Genomic DNA, 21,122 nt, shown 5'->3' with positions numbered 1-21,122 from the left:
TAAATATGCCTATAAGTATGAATTATAATTAGATGTCCAAAACGTAAACAAATGGAAAAACCGAGCATAAAAATACATTTTAAATGGCAGTTTCCTATTTCTAATTGACTTCAAAGAAGGAGGAGGTTCTCTATTCGTCTGTATGTTTTTTTATATGTATGTTACACGATAACTCTATAAAAATTTGTGAACCGATTTTAATTATTTTTTCTCTGTTGGAAAGAGGGTAGCTCAGTAGTGGTCACATTTATATTTGAAGAAACTATTCCACTTCTAAGGGTGGCAAACTAGGTGATGAATGATTTTTGGTGTCAGTTTTTTTAGTACTCCGTACTGTGATTTTTGACGATAGTAAACGATTAGAACTCTTTTTAAGCTGTAATCCGATTAAACTTAGAACTATTCACAATTTGCAATATGTATGTTTACTCAGGTTAAGATAATAAATACTTTTAGTGTCACTGGTAGCACAATCGGGATCAAAAACATTTTTTGTGCCGCCATTTTGTCGTGACACGTCATTTGTCATTTCGTTTCTCGAATTCGAATATTTTATCGACTTCGTAGTGAGTTTTTTTAAATTACTGTGAGTAGCTGAAGATTTTGTTTATTGTTGTATATTGTAATAGATACTTAAAATTGTAGAAAATTGAGGTTTTCATTTCGTTCTCTTATAATTCGGTTAAAAATAGAAGGTTTAGCACACTTGCATTCACACTTTGACAATAAATTCATGATCCATTCATGATTCATTTCTTTGTTTACATTTTGGACATTTGAATGATTCATGGTATAAGCTTAGAATAATAACGCATAGAATGATAGTTTCATATCAAACGAGCTGTCACAAGTGAGGCAAAAATCAAATTCATGTAAGCTAGTTTTAGTAGTAGATTAATTTTCGGTTTTAGTCATTGACTTACAAATAAATGGACGACGGGTCTAATACAAAAACCACGAAAAAAATGTCCCAAGTCAACCTATTCGAAATTTAAATTGTTATGTCACCGCAGTATCGCGCTGTCCGTAGAACAAATGAAGACTAAAGCGGAGTGTCGCGCTCGGTATACGATTTTAGCGCCTTACAAGTGCGGACACTTTTTAGCGCGGACCCGACGTCCATATAATTGTAAGTCAATGGTTTTAGTGAATATTTATATAAAAATACAAGTTGAAACGCGTTACTTCCTTGTGGAATGTGATGTTAGTATCTATTTTATGTTTGTCTGACGTATTTTTACACTCATTTACCGCACATTTCGTCATTTTTAGCTAAAATTCTTGATCTGTTCGCGGTGCAAGTTGACCTTGAGCACTGGAGGCCCGCCCGCTGGTGTAGGCCCTTTTGGCGCGCTTCAATTTGCCTCACTTAGCGTGTGCGGGCTAGGTTTCTATGCGTTATTATTCTAAGGGTATAAGTATATTAATTTTATAGGTCGCCTAATTTTATATGCATTGATATAGTGATTGATATTTTAGTAGCAGTAGACCTCCTTGTGAAGGAGTTCGTCCAGGAAAGTACTGCCACCTTACCTATTTCTGCCGCCAAGCAGTAATGTCAGCATTACTGTGTTCCGGTTTTGAAGGGTAAGGGTGCCGGGCGCAGTGGCAGTGCCCCTCAGATCTTTGCGACTTAAAGCCCTGAATGGCACTAAATCTGTAAATATGTTGCTGGAAGTAGGTGTTGCGCGCACGCTTCTCATGCGGGTTTGCTATCGCAGTAGAGCTGTTATTGCTGACGACGTTACGGGGTAATTATTTTTGTAACAGACAAACAGATAGACATAAATATTTAGTAAGGAAAGAGGAAAAGATAGTAATATTAATTTTATCTTTTAAATCAATTATGATGATTAATTCAGTAATGGGTTTAGACATTAACTTGTACGTCATTTCGTGGTTATTTCTAATTGCATAGCATTTCTAAATTTTTCTTAATTTTTAAAAAAAATATACATATACAAAGATCGAACACTCAGAGAAAACACTCAGAAAAAATTCCTTCGATCCGGTCGGATTCGAAACGACGTCTTCTTGCATACCATGCCAGACGCTATACCAACTAAGCCACGGAACGAACCAACGGACCTCACGAATTTTTCTATGTGCTTGCGTCGTGTCTTTGTACTTGGTCTTTCAACGACTTTTTAGTCGTAGCGCCATCTATTAGAAATTTTTGACAGATTTATCTTCGATCGGATCGAAGGAATTTTTGTGTTTTTTCTGAGTGTTCGATCTTTGTATTAATAATTATAACAAACTAGTGGAGTAATTTCATAAAAAATAATTGAATATCAATTCAATAAAAATTTAATTTATACATATACACTTTACTATAAACAACGGGTGTCCGCCAGGGCGCGGTTCTTTGTCCATAATTCTGTAAGTTAATCAACTTTGGTGTAAATGAAAAATATATATACTTTTAAAGTTTCGCGTTGCATTGTACTAATATTTGCAAACGGGATTAAACGCGTTTACATACGAATAGGTATTTTCACAGATGCCTAGTTTCCCGACATTTCGGCCAGGTTGCACTGGCCTTGGTCACGTGGTGAGGCAGCCCGTCGGAAGAAGAACCTTACGATAACTCTGTTGTCGACCAAGTCGATTTGATATCGTACGATTTCTTTTCATTTTCATTCACGACACCCGAATCGAACGTCAAACTGTCGTATTCGAAAGCGAACCGTAATGACGTCACACCCGTACGATTATTCGAACTTCTTGACCGGCAAACGTTATCGAAACACGGTTATCGAATTAAAGTTACTGAACGTCCTATTGTTTATAAAGCAAAAATGTAATATGGAAATCTTTTATTCTTTTGAATAAAGTCTGGATTTTGTTCAATTTTATTAATTTGTTTTAATGCAAGACTAATAACAATAATAATAATAATACTTTATTTCGGACAGTTATCCATAGTTTGTTAGTAAAGAACTTAGGAATAAGGTTAGTATTATGCTATTCAAATGCTAAAATTACAATAAAATAAGATAATGTGAAACAAATAAAAAATGAAAAACAAAATAATTATACAATTCAAATCCAAAAAATAAACCACGAATACAACATTAAATATAAAATTATAAAATTGAAAATTACAAAATGGAAAATTAAAAAAAATTGAAAATTATAAAATTGAAACTTACAAAATTGAAAATTACAAAATTGAAAATTATAAAATTGAAAATTATAAAATTGAAGTTAATTTAACATACTCATGTAGACTTAAACTAAATCGCCACATGAAGTTTCATCCAGTGGGCCTGGATGGGGCAATCAATTTTATTAACCACAGTTTTTAGAATGCTGTTGGGGCACCCGCGCACACGTTGCCAAAGCGAGGCAACCCGCCTCAGAATGGCATGAAAGCCATCTGTGCGTGACTCAGCGAACATGCCTGAAGCGCTACAGTGTCGCGGTAACCCCAACAACATTGAAGCGCTACAGTGTCGCGGTAACCCCAACAACATTGAAGCGCTACAGTGTCGCGGTAACCCCAACAACATATACTAATGCATTTCTATATTTTAGGCATTTAAAGTCTTAAAAATGTATATAAAAGCATTTTTATTTTTCTTATAATCTATTTCACCGACTAACTCCGTAAACGCTGTTGGGTAAAGATATCGTATCCGAATCCGAGTCTAACGTTTAACTCGGAATGTTCTGATGGCTCGGAAAGCGCCCTTCGATTCGAGAACAATATCCAATCGATAGATTCGGTTAAACTATCGAAGAGTTCTGAATCGAGGTTTTGGGTAATCCTCAGGAGTGAATTCTCGTAGCTCTGGTAGTCAAGGTACAGGAAACCTCTAGTCCCAGATGAGGCATTTAATTAATTACATTTAATCGAGACATATTACAGATGACTATAAACAATATAATTAATTATCTAGTAAATGAAACTGTTCAACATTAGGTATAAAGATAATTTATTAGTTGAGTAACTTCTTGGGCAGTACATTAAATAAGGCATGTTAGATATAATTCAGTAAATATAAATGTCTATTGGCATCATATCGAGTATAATGGCGAACAAGGTTATTATGTAATTCCTATATTTTATAAATAATTTGGCAAAACATCCAATTACATACACAGCAGAAGCGTAATGTCTAAGAAGTATATTAAGGTATATAATATCTGCAGGCACTCACCGAGTATAATAGTTTCTCACTCACACCGATTTTCACAATATGAAGGAGAACTAGAGTTGTTCACTTCTCGACCGTGAAACGCTTTTTTTGTCTTTCTCAAAGAAAGCCTACAGGATATTTATAAGTTGAGTTATACTTACTCGATCATACAATATGGCGCACGTGTAAGATGTGAACAACTGAACTACTCATTTAAATTGCTAGGATTAATTAACATCTTAAATTATATTTTAAATGATTACGTAAATATATCGACAGTTACAGTATAATTAACTAACGCTAGTTTCTTATAAGTAAATTTTTCTTCAAACAGTAAACGGCTTGTTTTGAGGTTTGGTTTTTTTTTACATATCAAGTGACAGGAAGAGCAAGTCGTGCGTGCCACTAAGCTTACTTAAGAAGTTGAGACCTGTTCCAGTACCGTTTGTGTCCGGTATTTAATGTTCTTTTACATGTAATATATATATATACTTGTGTGCTCATCGAAATAATAAATTAATTTTAAACATATCTTATAAATTTCAAATGTAATTCCTGTGGTGATTGACAATTGTCAGCAGCGGATGTCCATGTATGAAGGTGGAACCTGAAAAGCAGCAGTAGTGCTGAGGTTCCATCCTTTTCATTGGTACTCGAGTCCACATTTCCGAAACTCTTTACTGTTAACCATTTTATTGTAAATGTGCTTATGAATAAATGTCTTATTATTATTATTTCTTACTGATTTTGTAAGCTATGTCGGCCATTATAGTTTCTCGCTCCATCTGAGATACTCCATGCATAAAAGTTTATACTGTATCTTTCTATAGATTCATGTATACATTTTTGTGTTACTCGATAGCGTTTGTTTTTATAAACAATAGCTAAAGGCTTCGCCATTATCTCACATGGTGACGGGGCGAACAAGTCGTGCACCTGATTATTTGCAATGCCACTAAAAGTTAAATTACGAAGAAAGACACAGAAGAAGACGTTGGATGTTAAGTTAAGGTGCAGTCAAGTGATCAAGCTGGTTTGTTTTTAATAATAACGCACACACTCACCATAGTCCCGCACTAGGGAAACCCTGTGTCGCAAGTGCCATGGACACACACATAGATAACCATAAATTACACCCAAACTCACGAGAGAAGTTAATGTAGGCCATACAAATATTTCTCCCGGCCCGAGAATCGAACCTGGGACCGTTGGGCTACTGAGGCAGTTGATTTTGGAGCTCCGGCCCTGAGATTCGAGCAATACTCTACGTGGGGTCTTACCTGTCTTACAAAAGTCGGTGACTAGGATCCCGATTCAGAACTCTTCGATATTTTAACCGAATCGTTCGATTGGGTGTCGTTCTCGAATGGAAGGTCGCTTTCCGAGATATTCAGAACCTTCCGAGTTAAACGTTTGATTAGGATTCGGATACGATATCTTTATCCAACAGCGTTTACGGAGTTAGTCGGTGAAATAGATTATAAGAAAAATAAAAATCCTTTTATATACATTTTTAAGGCTAGCCTAAAATATCGGAATGCATTAGTCTTGCATTAAAATCAATTAATAAAATTGAACAAAATCTAGACTTAAAATAATAAGAGATTTCCATATCCCACCGTTCATTATTCCCACACATAAAACGGCTGCTTTCTGTGGCTGTTTCAAATACAACGCGTCCAAAATATGGAATGACATACCACCGCCCATTAGAAATCTTACATCAATTCACTCTTTTAAATGTGCACTTTAAAAAACTTTCCACAGAATATTTTGACGCGTGTCTGATACAAATATCAAAGTTCACAAATTACCCTTAATCTCTTTTACACTACCTGCCTACAAAATATTTTCCCTGCCATAAATACTTTGTGCCATAGTTAAACATAAACCACACATATATTCCACTTATTTTTTACGTACCTACATACAAACAAAGGCGTGTTACCTTTAAGCAAAACACCCACTCATTTACAATTACTATACAACTACACATTTAGATCTTTCATCTTTTTTTATTTTCTTTCCAGTTACCTTGTCCACGTTTTATGGCTTATATGATAACTTATTCACCTTCCAATTAATATTATACCTACATACCTTACATTCTAACTCCGTGTCGATTCTCTATTCTGAGTTACTTCTTTTTTACCGGCTCACATTGGGTCGTAGTTCGACTGAACTGCGGCATAATGCTGAGTCGGGCCCTTTTTGCTGACACAGTACATTCAACTCTACACCTGATACTTTATTATACTCTAGACCATACCCTCAAACCTAGACTAGCCTTTTTCTTTATGATTACTATTGTACCTAAGTCATAAGCTTGTTTGTAATGTAATGTGTTCATTCAGCAGATAAACGAGTAATCTATCTATCTATATATATTACATTCTTGCTTTGTAAACAATAGGACGTTCCATTGACTTACAATTATATGGACGTCGGGTCCGCGCTAAAAAGTGTCCGCACTTGTAAGGCGCTAAAATCGTATACAGAGCGCGACACTCCGCTTTAGTCTTCATTTGTTCTACTAACAGCGCGATACTGCGATGACATTACAATTTAAATTTCGAATAGGTTGACTTGGGACATTTTTTCGTGGTTTTTGTATTAGACCCGTCGTCCATTTATTTGTAAGTCATTGGGACGTTCGGCAAAATTCATTCTTTGTGTTCTGAACAACGTTTATAGCCTTCGCTGGTCGAGAAGTTCGAGTAATCGTATGGATATGACGTCATTTCGGTTCGGTTTCTAATACGACAGTTTGACGTTCGATTCGGGTGTTGTGAATAAAAATGAAAAGAAATCGGTTGACAATTGAGTTATCGTAAGGTTCTGAATCGACCCCCGGTGTAAAATATCACTTCGTTCTGAGGATTCCGGGCATTTTAGAAGCCTGTTGTTCACCAATTAACCCCGGAACTGGAACTCGTCCATGATGTCGATTACAAGTATCCCAATACTTTTTTAGAGGCGGTAATTTGGATGGTACTATCTTAGTCTTTCGTCTTCCTCGAGCAATTCTAGAGAATGCAAAGGTTGTTACAACAAGATTATTAAAATAAGACAATGGAAGTATATTTCAACATTTACTTGTAATAAAAACGTACAAAAATTAAATATGTCTTGGTTAGTTAGTTGGTTGATTTAGGTTCTGTTAAATGTAAAGGACAAAGCACTAGTGTTGGATTTTACGATAGTCGATGTTTTTTTTTAACGGGACAGTATGGGAAAATCCGAAATCATAGAAGATAAAAGGAAACTGTCTTAGGAATCATTGTTTTTTTTGTGAAAACAATTTTGGCGCAGTAAATTTTTTGGTGAAGCGTAATTTGTTCATGAAAATGAATAAAATTGATTAATATTTTTTTGTGGTAATCGAGTCAATTTCATGAAGGGTTAATTTCATTGTATGGGACGATAAAAATCGGGACAGCCGAAGTTGGTCAAATTTTATAAAATATTTTTCATACAAAATGAATAAAATAGACAAATTTTTTTTAATGCTAATTTTGGGCTAAGTTTTTTATAAGTATGATTCTATTCAGATTTTATAAGTATGATTCAGTTCTTAAGTTTTAGTGATTGTTACACATAGGAAATGAGACTATTTTTCCGGATTTAAATCGCGTATTTGTTTTTCAAACAAACCAAGGATTGTTTGAAAAAACAACAATACAATAATACAAATATACGCGATTTAAATCCGGAAAAATAGTTTCATTTCCTATATGATTCTATTGTACGGGGAAAAAAGTCGAGACAGCTGAAGTTGGTGTTGAATTGTTTTCACAAAAAGACTTATTGATTCGAAAGACAGTTTCCTTCTATATTATAAGGTTTCGGATTTCCCCACATTGTCCCATTTACAAAGAAACATTGTATAAAGATAAATGCGACGCCCTTTCTATGTATGATATACCTATGTAAAACATAACATCCACAACAGTATCATTTCATGTTGTCGTAGTATTTCTATTCATCGCTCCCAAGTTCATTCCTACTGCAACTGGATCCATATCATCAAAGAAAAATCTAGTTTGATTCGCTGATTCTGTTTGTTTATTGGTTAAATGCTTGACATGTGGTATTTCTTTTGGATGTCCATCTTTTACCAAATTTTTCATTGCATTTGGATGTATATGTCCGTGGTATACTACGCTTGCCATTGGGGGATTGTTGGGTTTTGCCAATGGGTATGCATTTGGATAAGCATACACGAATGGTATAGATGTATCTGTATCATTTTTGCCTTCTTCTGCATTCAAATTTTGTAAATTTGTCATCGACATTATAGGTATATTATGCATTTGTGCATTTGGTATGTTTTGTAGACCATTTGACATAGAATTTTGGAGATTAGGTAGATTGTGTAAACCGTTTGGTATGTTGTGTAAACCATTTGGTATATTTTGCATACTGTTTGGTAGACCATTTTGTAAGTGCATTTGCATGTTTCTATAGAAATTGGGGTCGACATATTGACGGCCCCATTCTTTTGGATATGGATAATGCATATTATGCATTTTGGGATGTGGTATGATATTCATAACAGGACTTTCTTGTGTTGGAAATTCAATAGTCTTGTCAGTTTTGGGCTCTTCATGTTTATGCTCACGTTTTATGTCCGGGTCTATCTTTTCCGTCAACTTTTGTAAAAATGTCTGCAAAAGATCAGTATTTTTGTCAATCTTTGACAAAATTGCATGTGTTAAATTCTCGTTTCTCTGTATTGTTCTTAGTATCCTTAACCTGTCAGGATCTACTCTAGGTACGTGGTAACTAGGCATATGTGGGATATAATGAGTTGTAGTTCTCATTTCCATACTTGAGTGAGTAGTTGTTGAGATCGGCGGTTGGGGTGTAGTAGTAGTAGTTGTAGGAGTGTTTTTCCTTTTGGTAATAGTGGTTTCAATTCCTTCCACGTTCTTCGCTTCAGTGCATGTATTGTTGACAACGTCATTTAGTTGAGGTATTTCGTGTAATTTCATTATTGCGGAGGATATAAGTTGCCTTGCTTCAACTTTGTTTAAATGTAGCACTTGTGGTGGATTTAAAGGTATATAAACGTCTATATCATCAATGTCTCTTAAGCCTGGTTTTCCAGGTACAATTATACTTTCTATATTTTGTTTTTCTTTTTTTAAGTGATCAAGTTGCTCGTCGATTTTTAAAGTGTGTTGTTTTAAGATCTTTTTCATTTTTTCTTGTTGTTCTTTCAACTGCTTTACCAAAGGCGATGGTGAGCTTGTTTTTGAAAAATTACCTAATTGTAGCAATCCCATTTCCTTTTCATAATTTTCGACTTTCGATATTTCTGATATATTCATTTGCGATGAGAACACTACTCCATTCTTATTAACACTCTTATTTATACTCGTATGTATTTCTTTGAAACCTGGGTGACGGTCAGATTCATTCTTGGGTACAATCTTGACTGTCAATTTGTAATTAGGATGTGGTACTAAGGCTTCTGAAAGGTCTTGCACTACTGGAGCTACAGCCGCGTCTATAGATGTAGTAAACTTAGGCGTGGTGCTTTCCAAGTTTATATCACCGATATTTGTCATATATTTACTCAAAGTAATTTGTGATTCCTTGTCGTTATAGTCTTCTTTAGATCTCGTTAGTTCTTCCATTAAAATATGAGGGTATTTGGACATTAAAACGTTATGTCTTGATTTACTTGCGAAAATATTAGCGTAGGGATTTTTTTGTGAATTGTAAGCACTATATGGATCGAAGTATTCAAATTTTTCCTGTGTTGGTTTTTCGAAATCGCTCACTGGTTCGTGTTCCGACATTTCATCTCTAATAGCTCTGTCAGCTAAGACGTTTTCACCTGATGTGACTACGTATACATTTTCATCTGAATTTTTTTGGAAGTTAGGCATTCCGTCGGAGGCTATTATACGTATTTTATCTATTTGTCGTTTATTTCGTTTCCTGTTTTTATAAAACACTTTTGTATTGATTGGATGTTCATTCATGTAAGTACTCATTCCAGGTCTTACTTTCTTTGTAAATGTCTTAACATTTTTGTGCATACTTAATGATCGTTTTTTTCTTGAAAGCAAATTTGCTAAGATGAAAATTTGTGAAGGATTCAATTTTTTCTCGAATATTTTATCATCGATAACTAATTCTCTTGTATTATTCCTTTTTAGTGGCATTTGGTAAGAATGATATACTTCGAATGGTAATCCCAAATTGTTTAATTCGTAACTATTTATAGGTGTTATGGTTTTATTTGTTATCGTTCCTTCTCTTTGTACTGAAAAAGTAACCTTTTTTCTTCTGTCTTCAAAAATTTCTTGATAAGTGTCGTATGGTAAGTAGTTCTGGTCAAAAATCGTTTGATATTCATTAGCGTGGTCATCATCATCAAAGTCAGCCCTTATTTCTCTTTCTACATTCCGTTTCACAATTTCATGGCTTTTGTCGTGAATGCTGTGGTATATTCTTTTATATGTCGGAATACCTTTTGCATTAACTTCAGTAGTAATTTCATAGCGTCCGGAATCTACGTAAGTCTTTAATATTTGTTGTAAACCAGTGAAAACATTCATATTTTTAGGATCGGGTGCTTCAGCAACATATTGATTAAAACCTATAGAAAATCCAGTACCATCAACTTCTTTGATAACAAATTTTAGATCGCCAACGTCAAAATAAGCATTGCCGTTCTCATCAACTACTTCATTATTTAATGGTTGTTGCAGCCTTTGTGGAATTCCGTTATTTCTCATTACTTTGTTATAATCTAACTGCGTCCCACCCTCTTCGCCTGAGTTTATAGATTTGGTGCTAGATAGAAAACTAGGTCCATTTCTATTTTTATTCCAAGATGCTCCCAATTTATAGTAAATTTTGGGCATGCTTTCACTCAAACTTACAGATTTACTAATAGGTTCCATTTGACGGTTAATAATGTTATCTAAAGGCTCAATAAGCTTGTTCATAAGTTTGTTTTCTTCTATTGTTAAAGGATTCTGGAATCGTTTTTTTATTTTTAAAACATGCCCAGATTTCCCTGATACCGCAGGTGCATGTTTTTTACTTTCTATACCATCCAGATCAGAATGTATAGCTCGTTGGATTTTTTCGACAATATTTTGAATTAATTTCTTTTTCTTCTCACCTTTTATGCCTTTACTATCAAAGTGAGTTTCTATTTCAACAAATAATTCATCGTCCTCTTTTTTAGGTTTGTCGCCTTTCTTTTCAGTATTAGGTTTAGGACTTCGAGTTACTTCTTCGTGTCCGTTCAATTTATTGTTAATTTTCAACTTTATGTTTCTCTTTAACCGTTTGGTTTGTGTTTCGGAAGATTGTGGTCGTTTTTTGGTTGTCCTGTGTATTATTTTATGTTTCTTTACATATTCTTTTAGTGCTTTGCCTATTAAAGCTTCTGTTAGTAATATACTTCCGTTTTCTTGTACAATGTCTGGTTCTACTGTCGTGATTTCAGCAGACGTTGTAGTAGCGACGGTTGTGGTTTCTTCGTCCGTTTGTGATATTCTTACTGATTTGCCATTGTAGAATAGTTTTATTACTCCCTTTACACTGCTTTCGTTGGAGGATCTGTGAAAATTAAAAAAATACTTATATTATACTAAATATAAAATTTCAGATATATACTCTGACAAGTTAGTACGCGTTCCCATTATGTCGTGACGACAGATAGTCGTGTAGTTTAAAGTGTCATGGTTTGTATATTTAAATGAAGTTTTCACATATAGTACAACACGATTAACTGTCGTTTACGACTTTTTGACGTTACGACGACAGATTATTAAGACAATGGTAAGTGCGAAGGTAATGACAAATAAAACGTCGCGACAAAAATGTGACGACAGATAATCGCCGCTACTATTGTCGTCAAGTTTTATTATTTATTATTATTCTACTATTATCGTTGTCCGGTATCTGCAAACGACAAGGCGGCTGCCGTGAAACGATAAATTGTCGTGACGATCCAGTGGGATGGGACAGTTAAGCATGATTGTCGTTCTAACCTAACCTAAACTTACAAGAGGAGGTCGAATCAATTAGCAAACGCAAACAAATTCGGTTCTGGCACTTATTAGGGAATCATCACACTTATTAGTGTGAATGTGCTTGAACCGATCAGAAAAAGCTTTATATTTTAATTTTTTTATTTTATTTATTTTAGCACAGTTACAAGATACAAATCTTATAATACGTGTAAAAGTATGGACACTAAACTGAAACAAATAAATCTCATTACACGACCATGGCTGTAGTGAGAAGAAAAAAGGCCTGATGGTTCTATTTGGGGTATTATAGTCAAATTAGACTGCATGCAATTATACTATTTACTTGCAAATGGTATGAAAAACAATGTATATGTTTCATAACCGGTACGGGAATTACGAACCTCGACTCCGACATAGGGTTTCGTTCGTAATTCCCACGGAAGAAAAAAACAAAGGAAGTGCCTCATGCCTCGATTACTATCAGAACCGATGTCGCCAAAACTCACACATTCTTAATGTGAAATACTACAAAATCTTAATATTGATTGGTCGTAGTCTCAAATTTATTAATATAATTTAAACTTTACCCTGTTGGCATACCGTTGAAAGTTCAATATTGAAATTTCTATCAATGTGCTGCCATCTAGCGGTTCATTGCTGAACGACGACGAATTGGGGCTACCCATTAATTTAGTCTCCAAACAATAAGCGACGTCTCGCTGCCTGGCGTGGTTATCGCCATGCTCGGTAGCGAGGAGTCCTGGGAGGCGGTGACCTCCTTTTGCGGAGAGGTTATGTTGCAAAAAGAAGCTGCGGAGCGGGAGCTCGAGGACGCGGCGGACGCGCACCCGCTTCGGAGCAGACGTACGGGGAGAAGGCGAAGACACTTCGCTGCTCGCCTGATCCCCGAGAGTCAGGTGGGAGGTAAATCCGGGGGGGTTTTAGTGGGGTGGGGCCTCCAGTCTGGAGGGAGTGTCCCCTAATATATAAAGATCCCCCCCCTCCAAAACAGCACAATAAGGCATTTTTCTAGGATTTTAGAAAATTTGCACGAAAGAATGACACAAACATACCATATAAAGCGACAATGGCGGACTGAGCTCAGATAGGTATTTCGATTTCGATTCAAGACCTATTAGTTGGCACGCATCGTACGCTAACTAACCACTTCCGCACTGTATTTATTGTTATGTGGTAATTCCTTATTTACCACCTTTAATACACAATGTACTATTTAAATACAATTTTATTCAACGCATCATTGCTGCATACTCACTAAATAAATTTTCAATATACGTACGATATGTCGTTTCCTTTCTCTGTATCGGCAGTGGTTATATCTATTACGGTCTTGATCAGCATTGGGCTTTCTAAAACAAATTAAATAAATGATATACTATGTATAATAGACTATAAGACCTTTTTTAATACGCATGTCGATACCTCCTATGGACACTACGCCAACTTGGTTTTTGGTCATTTTCTGTTATTTTTGTAAAGAGCTATATTTATTTACTAATATTATGTTCCCGAAATTTTGTGACAAAAAAAAATAAAGAAACAAAAAACAAAATTGGAAAAAAACCAAAGTCGTTTTTTGTGAAAAATATAAATAAAAAACAAAAAACAAAATAAAAACAGGCCAGCGGCCTTACCATGAACTCTTATTACGATTCAGTTTAGGATCTAAAATGAATGGTAGTGAGACAGCGCTACATGAAGTGTATATCAGCATCCCATTTTTTATCGGTACGAACCTATACTGAACCGTAATAAAAGTTAATTGGTAAGGCCCCAGGTCCAAAAATTAACTTGGTATAGTGTTCATTGGAGTAACGATGTGTGCGCGCCCGTCGCGCTCCGTGCACGGACGCACACTTTGGCATTATCTCGCGGTGCCGTCTTCATTGATACTTAACGAGACCAAACGCTTTGGACGGGACAGTTCCTCTTTTAAGCTTGTCTCGCTGTCCCTAAAAGTGTTCCGCATGACAAAACAGGATACACGTGAAATAAATTTAATATGATGACGCGAAAGCGAAGCGTCGAGTAAGATTTGTCGCCCGGTTCTTTTAGTTGTGCGTACGTACTGCGCGTGCATTGTTTTTGGCGGTGATGTGCGGTTGACGGCGGCTGCAAAGAGATTTAAACTCTAAACCTCATGAATTAAAGAAATTTATTAAATTTTTATTGAATTGATATTCAATTCTTTTTTTTGTGAAATTACTCCACTAGTTTGTTATAATTATTAATACAAAGATCGAACAATCAGAAAAAACACTCAGAAAAAATTCCTTCGATCCGGTCTAATTCGAACCGACGTCTTCTTGCATACCGTGCCAGACGCTATACCAACTAAGCCACGGAACGAACCAACGGACCTCACGAATTCTTCTATGTGCTTGCGTCGTGTCTTTGTACTTGGTCTTTCAACGACTTTTTAGTCGTAGCGCCATCTATGAGAAATCTTTGACAGATTTATCCTTGTAATTTGATATTAAGAAATTTGCTAATCCCTCTAAATAAAGCTAGCTTATCAGAAAATTACTTCTTTTTATTGTTTTTGATGATTAAACATTTCGTAACTGTCATAACCATGTATTTAATTTTTGAAATAATAATAAATTTAGTCCCACTCTGAGGAAAATATAATGGTCACGTTAATAATACTCGATAATTGAAAATACCAATCCGCGATTTTCATAACATATTTTTGGTGGTATGGTGTACGCTTACCTTTACTTTTCTGTATCTTAATTGTTTCTGATTCTTTATTTTTCACATTTAAACCAGCATTCCTTAAAACTGTCGTATCTTTTATAACACTGGTACCTGTAGTAGTCTTTACAAGGCTTTGTTTTTGAATTTGGTTTTGTAGCTCCTTACATTTCACAAGTTCTTCGAAAAATTTTGCCTCAACTTCAGTTAGTCTTGGAGGTATTACGGAGTGTTTCTGTTCCCTGGCAATAGCTTTCTTTTCTGGAAAATTTAACAATATAATATTAACATAGTCATTGCCTTCACAAGTTATTTTAAACATTTTAACCCTGTATTGCGGCTGTCATAGACACACGCATAGACAACCACAAATTACATCCAAACTCATGAGATAAATAAATATATGCTACCATACAAATATTTCTCCAGAACCCCGATTAGTTTTATTATTCTTCCTTTTATATACATTTTTAAGACTTTAAAGGCCTAAAATGTAGGAATGCATTAGTCTCGCATTTACAATAAATTAATAAAATTGAACAAAATCCAGATTTTATTTAAAATAATAAAAAAAATTCCATATTACATTCTTGCTTTGTGAACAATAGGACGCTCGGTAATTTTCATTCGATAACTGTGTTCTGAATAACGTTCGTAGCCTTTGCCGGTCGAGAAGTCCGAGTAATCGTACGGGTGTGACGTCATGTGACGGGAATCGAACCCGGGACCTCTGCGTGGCCTCAATTTAATTATTTTATTAGTACAAAGATCGAATACTAAGAAGAATCCGATCCGGTTGGATCCAAACCAGTGTCTTCAGCATACCATGCCTGACGCTCACCCTAACTGAGCTAAGTAACGAACCAGTAGTGCGATTCACGTAAGTTCCAGCTATCAAAATATCGTTGAAGTTACGTAGTCGTTCGATCGAAGTCCTATCCAAAATGGGTAATCACGTATCACTTGAACGAACGTTGATATGAGTAGATTCGAAACGTGAGGACTAATGAACGACATCTTGGATTGTGAAATTTGACATTTAGTCGTCGAAAGTCTATTGAAAAAACTGTCAAAAGTTTAGCAGAATACGTATGACTTGTCGTTTAGAGTCGATTTAAGTTGGATTCATATACCAGAATACGCTTTAACGACATTTGGGTCGAACGACTTTAAAATTAGACTCTTTGACTTTCACTGTCACACGTGAATACGAAAAAGCCGCTCAACGACTAAATCGCTACGATATCGTAACAAAGTCAAAGATTATTTATTCCATAGATAAAATAAATTTACACTTAAAAATGTCACATTTAAGCTACTGCTCGTTCACCTCCCTGTGAAGAACGAGCAAGAAACTCTAGGGATTGCTCTTTTCAAATAAACTTAAATGCTATGGAATACACTTTGAATCAAATTTGTGTGGATTCTGGAGCCGTGTCGTCTTTCCATACATCTTTATCTAACACGTAGTCTTCAATTTCGATCAAAATATTTTTAATGTAGTTTTTAAACTTAGGAAATGATAAACTTAATATATGCTCCGGAATCGTATTGTAAAAACGAAACGTGGTTAAACGAAATCGTGGTACCATGAGTTTGGACTTAGCTCTAAGATTAATATTATGGATATCTTCTTTCTTATTGAAAATATGTATATTTTTACGGGCATATAAAATATTTGAGTAAATGTACTGTGATGCCACAATCATGATACCAGTCTCCTTAAACTTTTCTCTGAGAGAAACCCGAGAGCCTAGACGGTACACAGAACGAATCGCTCGTTTTTGCAATACAAATATGGTTTGAATATCTGCCGTTTTACCCCACATGAGAATCCCGTAGGACATTATACTATGGAAGTAACTAAAGTAAACTAGTCTAGCAGTACTAACATCGGTAAGCTCACGTATTCTGATTGATTTACGGACTGCGTATGCAGCGGAGCTTAATCTGCTGGCCAGGGAAGATATATGTGGAAACCATTGAAGTTTACTATCTAAGGTCATTCCCAAGAAGACTGCTTTATTAACAAGGTCTAACTTTTCTCCGTTTATTTCTATGCTTGGACTAGTCGATTTTACGTTAGGTAATTCAAATTTAACACATTTTGTCTTCTTGGCATTAAGCAATAAATTGTTAGCATTAAACCAATAAACTACCTTAGAGAGGGTATCAATAATATGGTCATAGTTAATCTCATGTCTGTCTGTTTTAAAAATCAAGGATGTGTCATCAGCAAACAACACTATTTCGCAATGTTCCTTAACAAAGAATGGAAGATCATTAATATAAATTAGAAATAAGAAAGGCCCAACGGTTTGATTACGTGTCACACGGTCCCAAGCCTGCTAATTTGAAACAATCTCAGTTGTATGTCGATAGAGTGCCAATGGCAGGGTTTTGTACGTTTGGTATTCTGCTAAAAGTTGAGAGAAGTGGTTGTCCGTGGCTATCCATTGAGCTTGATTAGAACTGCCTCTGTGGCCGAACGGTTACCACGCAGAGGTCGCGGGTTCGATCCCCGTGCCGGGAGAATATTTGCTTCGAATTGGCCGATAATTTAATGAAGAACTTAATTACTCATTACAAATGATGTTTGAAAATTTGAATTTAAAAAATATCTTTGAAAAATCGCAAGAAGTTTGTTCTGTGGTTTCTTTATACTTGTAACTCAATTTGCAACAAAAAGGGATATGCGCGATTTTCTGTTTTTCTTTTGTTTTTTTACACATAGATTTTATGGTGCTAATGTTTTTTTTCAATTTAATATGTTTTACATACCTGGAGTCTCGTTCGTTAGGGGTTTTTTAAACTGTCCTTTAAGAAAACTGCCGATCAAAGTATGTATTTTCCCATACACTTCATTCATGTCCATATGTCCTGAAATACCTTATGGGCACAGGAAAAGAAACACTATTTAATAAAAATAATATATTATTTTACACACCTACGAAATAGATCTAAAGATAATTCTAATCTTTACTATTAAAAATCGTAATTCACACCAGCGCACACTACATGCCTTAGGCTCAATTTAAATAACGGTGGAACGAAATGGAAGCGAATTTTTGTAACGATATTGTACACAGCTTATTGAATTCGCGCGTACTCGAGAATGCTCGCGCATTCGCGGGAGTTTCCACATAAGTCTGGGCGACGCCAGGCGAATCTGCTGGAAGTGGTGCGCGAAAGTAGGCGCAGTGTGACGTCAAACGACAACGAAATAACGCAGCCTCAAGGCCCAACCGCGCGCGCCTTCTCGCGCAACGAAGCGGAATTGATGCTTCTGTTCCATGCCGTTGTGCGGCAGTATAAATTGAACCTTATGCAGGGACCGCACCTGCCTCTCTTTTGACCTGCCTCACCTGAGTAGCAGAGTTTAGTCAATGTGACTAATTCAAGTGATTTTCAAGAAGAACAGTGGCAGTGTATGGTAACACCAACATTGGTTTTTGTGACACTGTCGGTTTTTGTGTTCTAGCCGTTCTCAACGACATCGGTGTAGGCCACTTTTTTATATAATGCCAAGTCACGGGACAAATATGTCGTGGGCCTGGTTTTGCGCGACCATGTCCATAACAGTTGCAGTGCCATCAGAGCTTTTGAATGCCAAGATCGGAGGGGCACTGCCACTGTGCCCGTCACCCTGAGATATAAGTTGACAAGTCCCACGTGTCTGCGCACATTACTGCTTGGCAGCAGAAACAGGTGGCAGTACTTCCCTTGACGAACTCTTTCACAAGGAGCTCTACTGCTGAGAAGAGCCTCCTTCTGTTTCTGCCACTTCCTTCGGTTCTGTGCTATCTGGATCCAATTTAACTCCGCTATTTTCTTTATATCGTCCTTCTAACGCATCTGCGGTCTCCCTCTGGGGCTTTTTCTCCACCAGGTCGCCATTCGAGGACCGCCTTACACCAGGCTCCATTCTTTCGAGCAACGTGACCCACCCACCGCCACACATAACTAACTACCTACATGTAATTACAAATAGTATAAATTTACGTCAAAAATTACCTTTCAATAAAATATTGTGCAATGTCATATGCAGTATGTCTTCGTCCTTTTTATATGTACCTTTCGAGTCTTGATTTATTTCAATGTGATTTTCATTGTCTACTTTATCTTCTGCTATTTTTTTAAATACTCTTTTTGTCGTTTCTTCTATGTCGAGCTCTTCTAGTAACGTATTCAGTCTGTTTGTTAGTATCTGTTTCATCTTTGGATTCTTTAAGTGGAATTGAAATGTTGATGAGTCTGCAAAAATAAACATGAATTACTCTGTACTCGTTATTCATCTGCACTGTGTGTCTGCCAGGGGACAGACATACTTCGAAAACACAACGCTTAAAATCAATAAAACAAATTTAAAAAGCGTTGTGTCGATTGTAACAGACCTATGACAGGAAGAAAAACATCTCGATTGAGAGTCGGTACTACCGCAGCTAGAATTCAAATTTTTCCCGTACTAATACGGTTCATTTTGGGCTTTATTACAGAATTAATTTTTTTACCAACGATATTAAAGCCATTTCAAAAATGTATGTCGTATACTATTTACGTGTTCTATTTAGTTCAGTTGATATAAAAAAATCATTGGTACATGTAATGTACCTATAGAGCGGTTTTCTTGAAAAATTTCGAGGTAAGTTTGTGTTTTTTTTCTATCATGAAAATTTCTAGGAATCGTGTTTTCACACCGTGTAGTAATCAGTGTATATCTTCAATTTTACCATATATTTTTATCCAAATTGATTGATTCAACACTCTCGCTGTTATGCGAAATCAACCAAAGCCATTTGAGGTTGAAAAGGTTGTAAGACACTAATGTGCCGTGACCAAGATCACATAAAATAGGATACTTCGGGCCATAAAGATTTATATGATAGTTTGAAGGAAAAGAAAAGAAAGAATATAACGCTGTAACAAGAAAAGATATATAAAAACACAGGTATAATACTATAAAAGACTCCCTAATTTAATTACATACGGATATGCTTATAGTTGAATATAAACAAGATACCCCAAAAGGGCCGAGTTATATAGAATTACAGATTGGTATCAACATTAAAATTGGCGCATGATTTAGGTTGAGAATTAGTAAAAGAATCAAAATTAGAAGCAATTGAAAATTACAGCCGAAATACTCTCTACCGAGATCGAGGGAGGAGTGACGACGGTACGAGACAAAAAGAGAATGGCGGGGCAAAGGATTTAAAGAACGATTCAAAATTTGCAAACAAGTGGCCAGGAACCAGAGAAAAAGTGACAAAAAAGTGGAATGACGATGTAAGGAGGTCACATCGTCACAAAGTAGTATAGACTTTTAATCATCCGTAAGTGCATTGCCTTATTTATACTATACCTAAAGACCGTTTGGTTCTATAAACGGCGTAATCGTCATCCTGTTTATAATCATCCTGATTTTCCTTCATCTGACTTTCCACTTTCGCGATCTTCAATGCGTTATTGAACTCGTCTTCATTGTTTTTGGCTTGTTGTAATACTGCGAACAGGAGAAAAAATTGTGTTACAGGTGTATTTATGACGTAAGTGAAGTTTTTTGTCTCGGTTTCTGAAGTGTGATTCGAGTGTGTTCTTCATCGACTATATAATCAGAAACAGAGACGAAATAAGGGCCATCTATTCCTGGCAACTCATCAAACAAATGGGCCTATTAAATATCAACTCTCGTTTGCACTGAAATCACAAGTTAGAAAGCTGAAATAGTACAGCGCCAACAACTGACCTGTGTGTACGTCTCCGTATAGTCCAAAAATGTTCTGTATTTATTGTAATAAAAATAATATCTGTAACTATGGGGGGCTATTCCCCCTTTTCCTATATATCAATTCAATAAAAAAAATCAATAATTATCTTTTAATGAAAGTAAATAGAAATGTTAAATTTCGTCGGACTTGGCACAAGATTGACAAAAATGGCGTATTTTTTGTCTCGAAGGCGAAGATCCACTTCGGGTCGTTGAGCCAGCGAAGTAAGTAAGTATGGCGCTACGGCTAAAAAGTCGTTAAAAACCAAAAACAAAGAATTGCCACATAGAAAAAATGGAAAGGTCTGCTAGTTCGTTCTTAATTGGCAGAGCATCTGGCACGAATTGCCTGAGAATGCTGGTTCGAATCCAGCTGGATCGAACGAATTTTTCTTAGTCTTTCTATGTTTGTTATAATAATTGTTTGGGGAATTCATTCTCCCTTATTATATTATTTATTTTATTATATATATTATACTTATTATATTA

General features: G+C 35.8%; 1 protein-coding gene across 1 annotated transcript in view; it reads right to left on the bottom strand.

The window, feature by feature from the left end:
• Positions 1-7,463: 7,463 nt before the first annotated feature.
• Positions 7,464-21,122, bottom strand: part of LOC113232126 — a 14,843-nt gene continuing 1,184 nt past the window's right edge. The window contains exons 2-8 of the mRNA XM_026466762.1: positions 20,229-20,369; positions 18,881-19,120; positions 17,648-17,746; positions 14,885-15,127; positions 13,449-13,518; positions 8,027-11,732; positions 7,464-7,555 (exon numbers count right to left, since the gene is read on the bottom strand). Of these exons, the coding sequence (XP_026322547.1) occupies positions 8,105-11,732; positions 13,449-13,518; positions 14,885-15,127; positions 17,648-17,746; positions 18,881-19,120; positions 20,229-20,369 (4,421 nt within the window). The 3' untranslated portion in view covers positions 7,464-7,555; positions 8,027-8,104. The remainder of the gene's footprint in view (positions 7,556-8,026; positions 11,733-13,448; positions 13,519-14,884; positions 15,128-17,647; positions 17,747-18,880; positions 19,121-20,228; positions 20,370-21,122) is intronic.

The sequence above is a fragment of the Hyposmocoma kahamanoa genome, unplaced genomic scaffold (assembly GCF_003589595.1).
Source record: "Hyposmocoma kahamanoa isolate Upper Pololo Valley unplaced genomic scaffold, ASM358959v1 67, whole genome shotgun sequence".
Classification (NCBI taxonomy): Eukaryota; Metazoa; Arthropoda; class Insecta; order Lepidoptera; family Cosmopterigidae; genus Hyposmocoma; species Hyposmocoma kahamanoa.
Note: the sequence above shows the minus strand (reverse complement) of the source record. Positions and strands in the feature narration are given on the sequence as shown.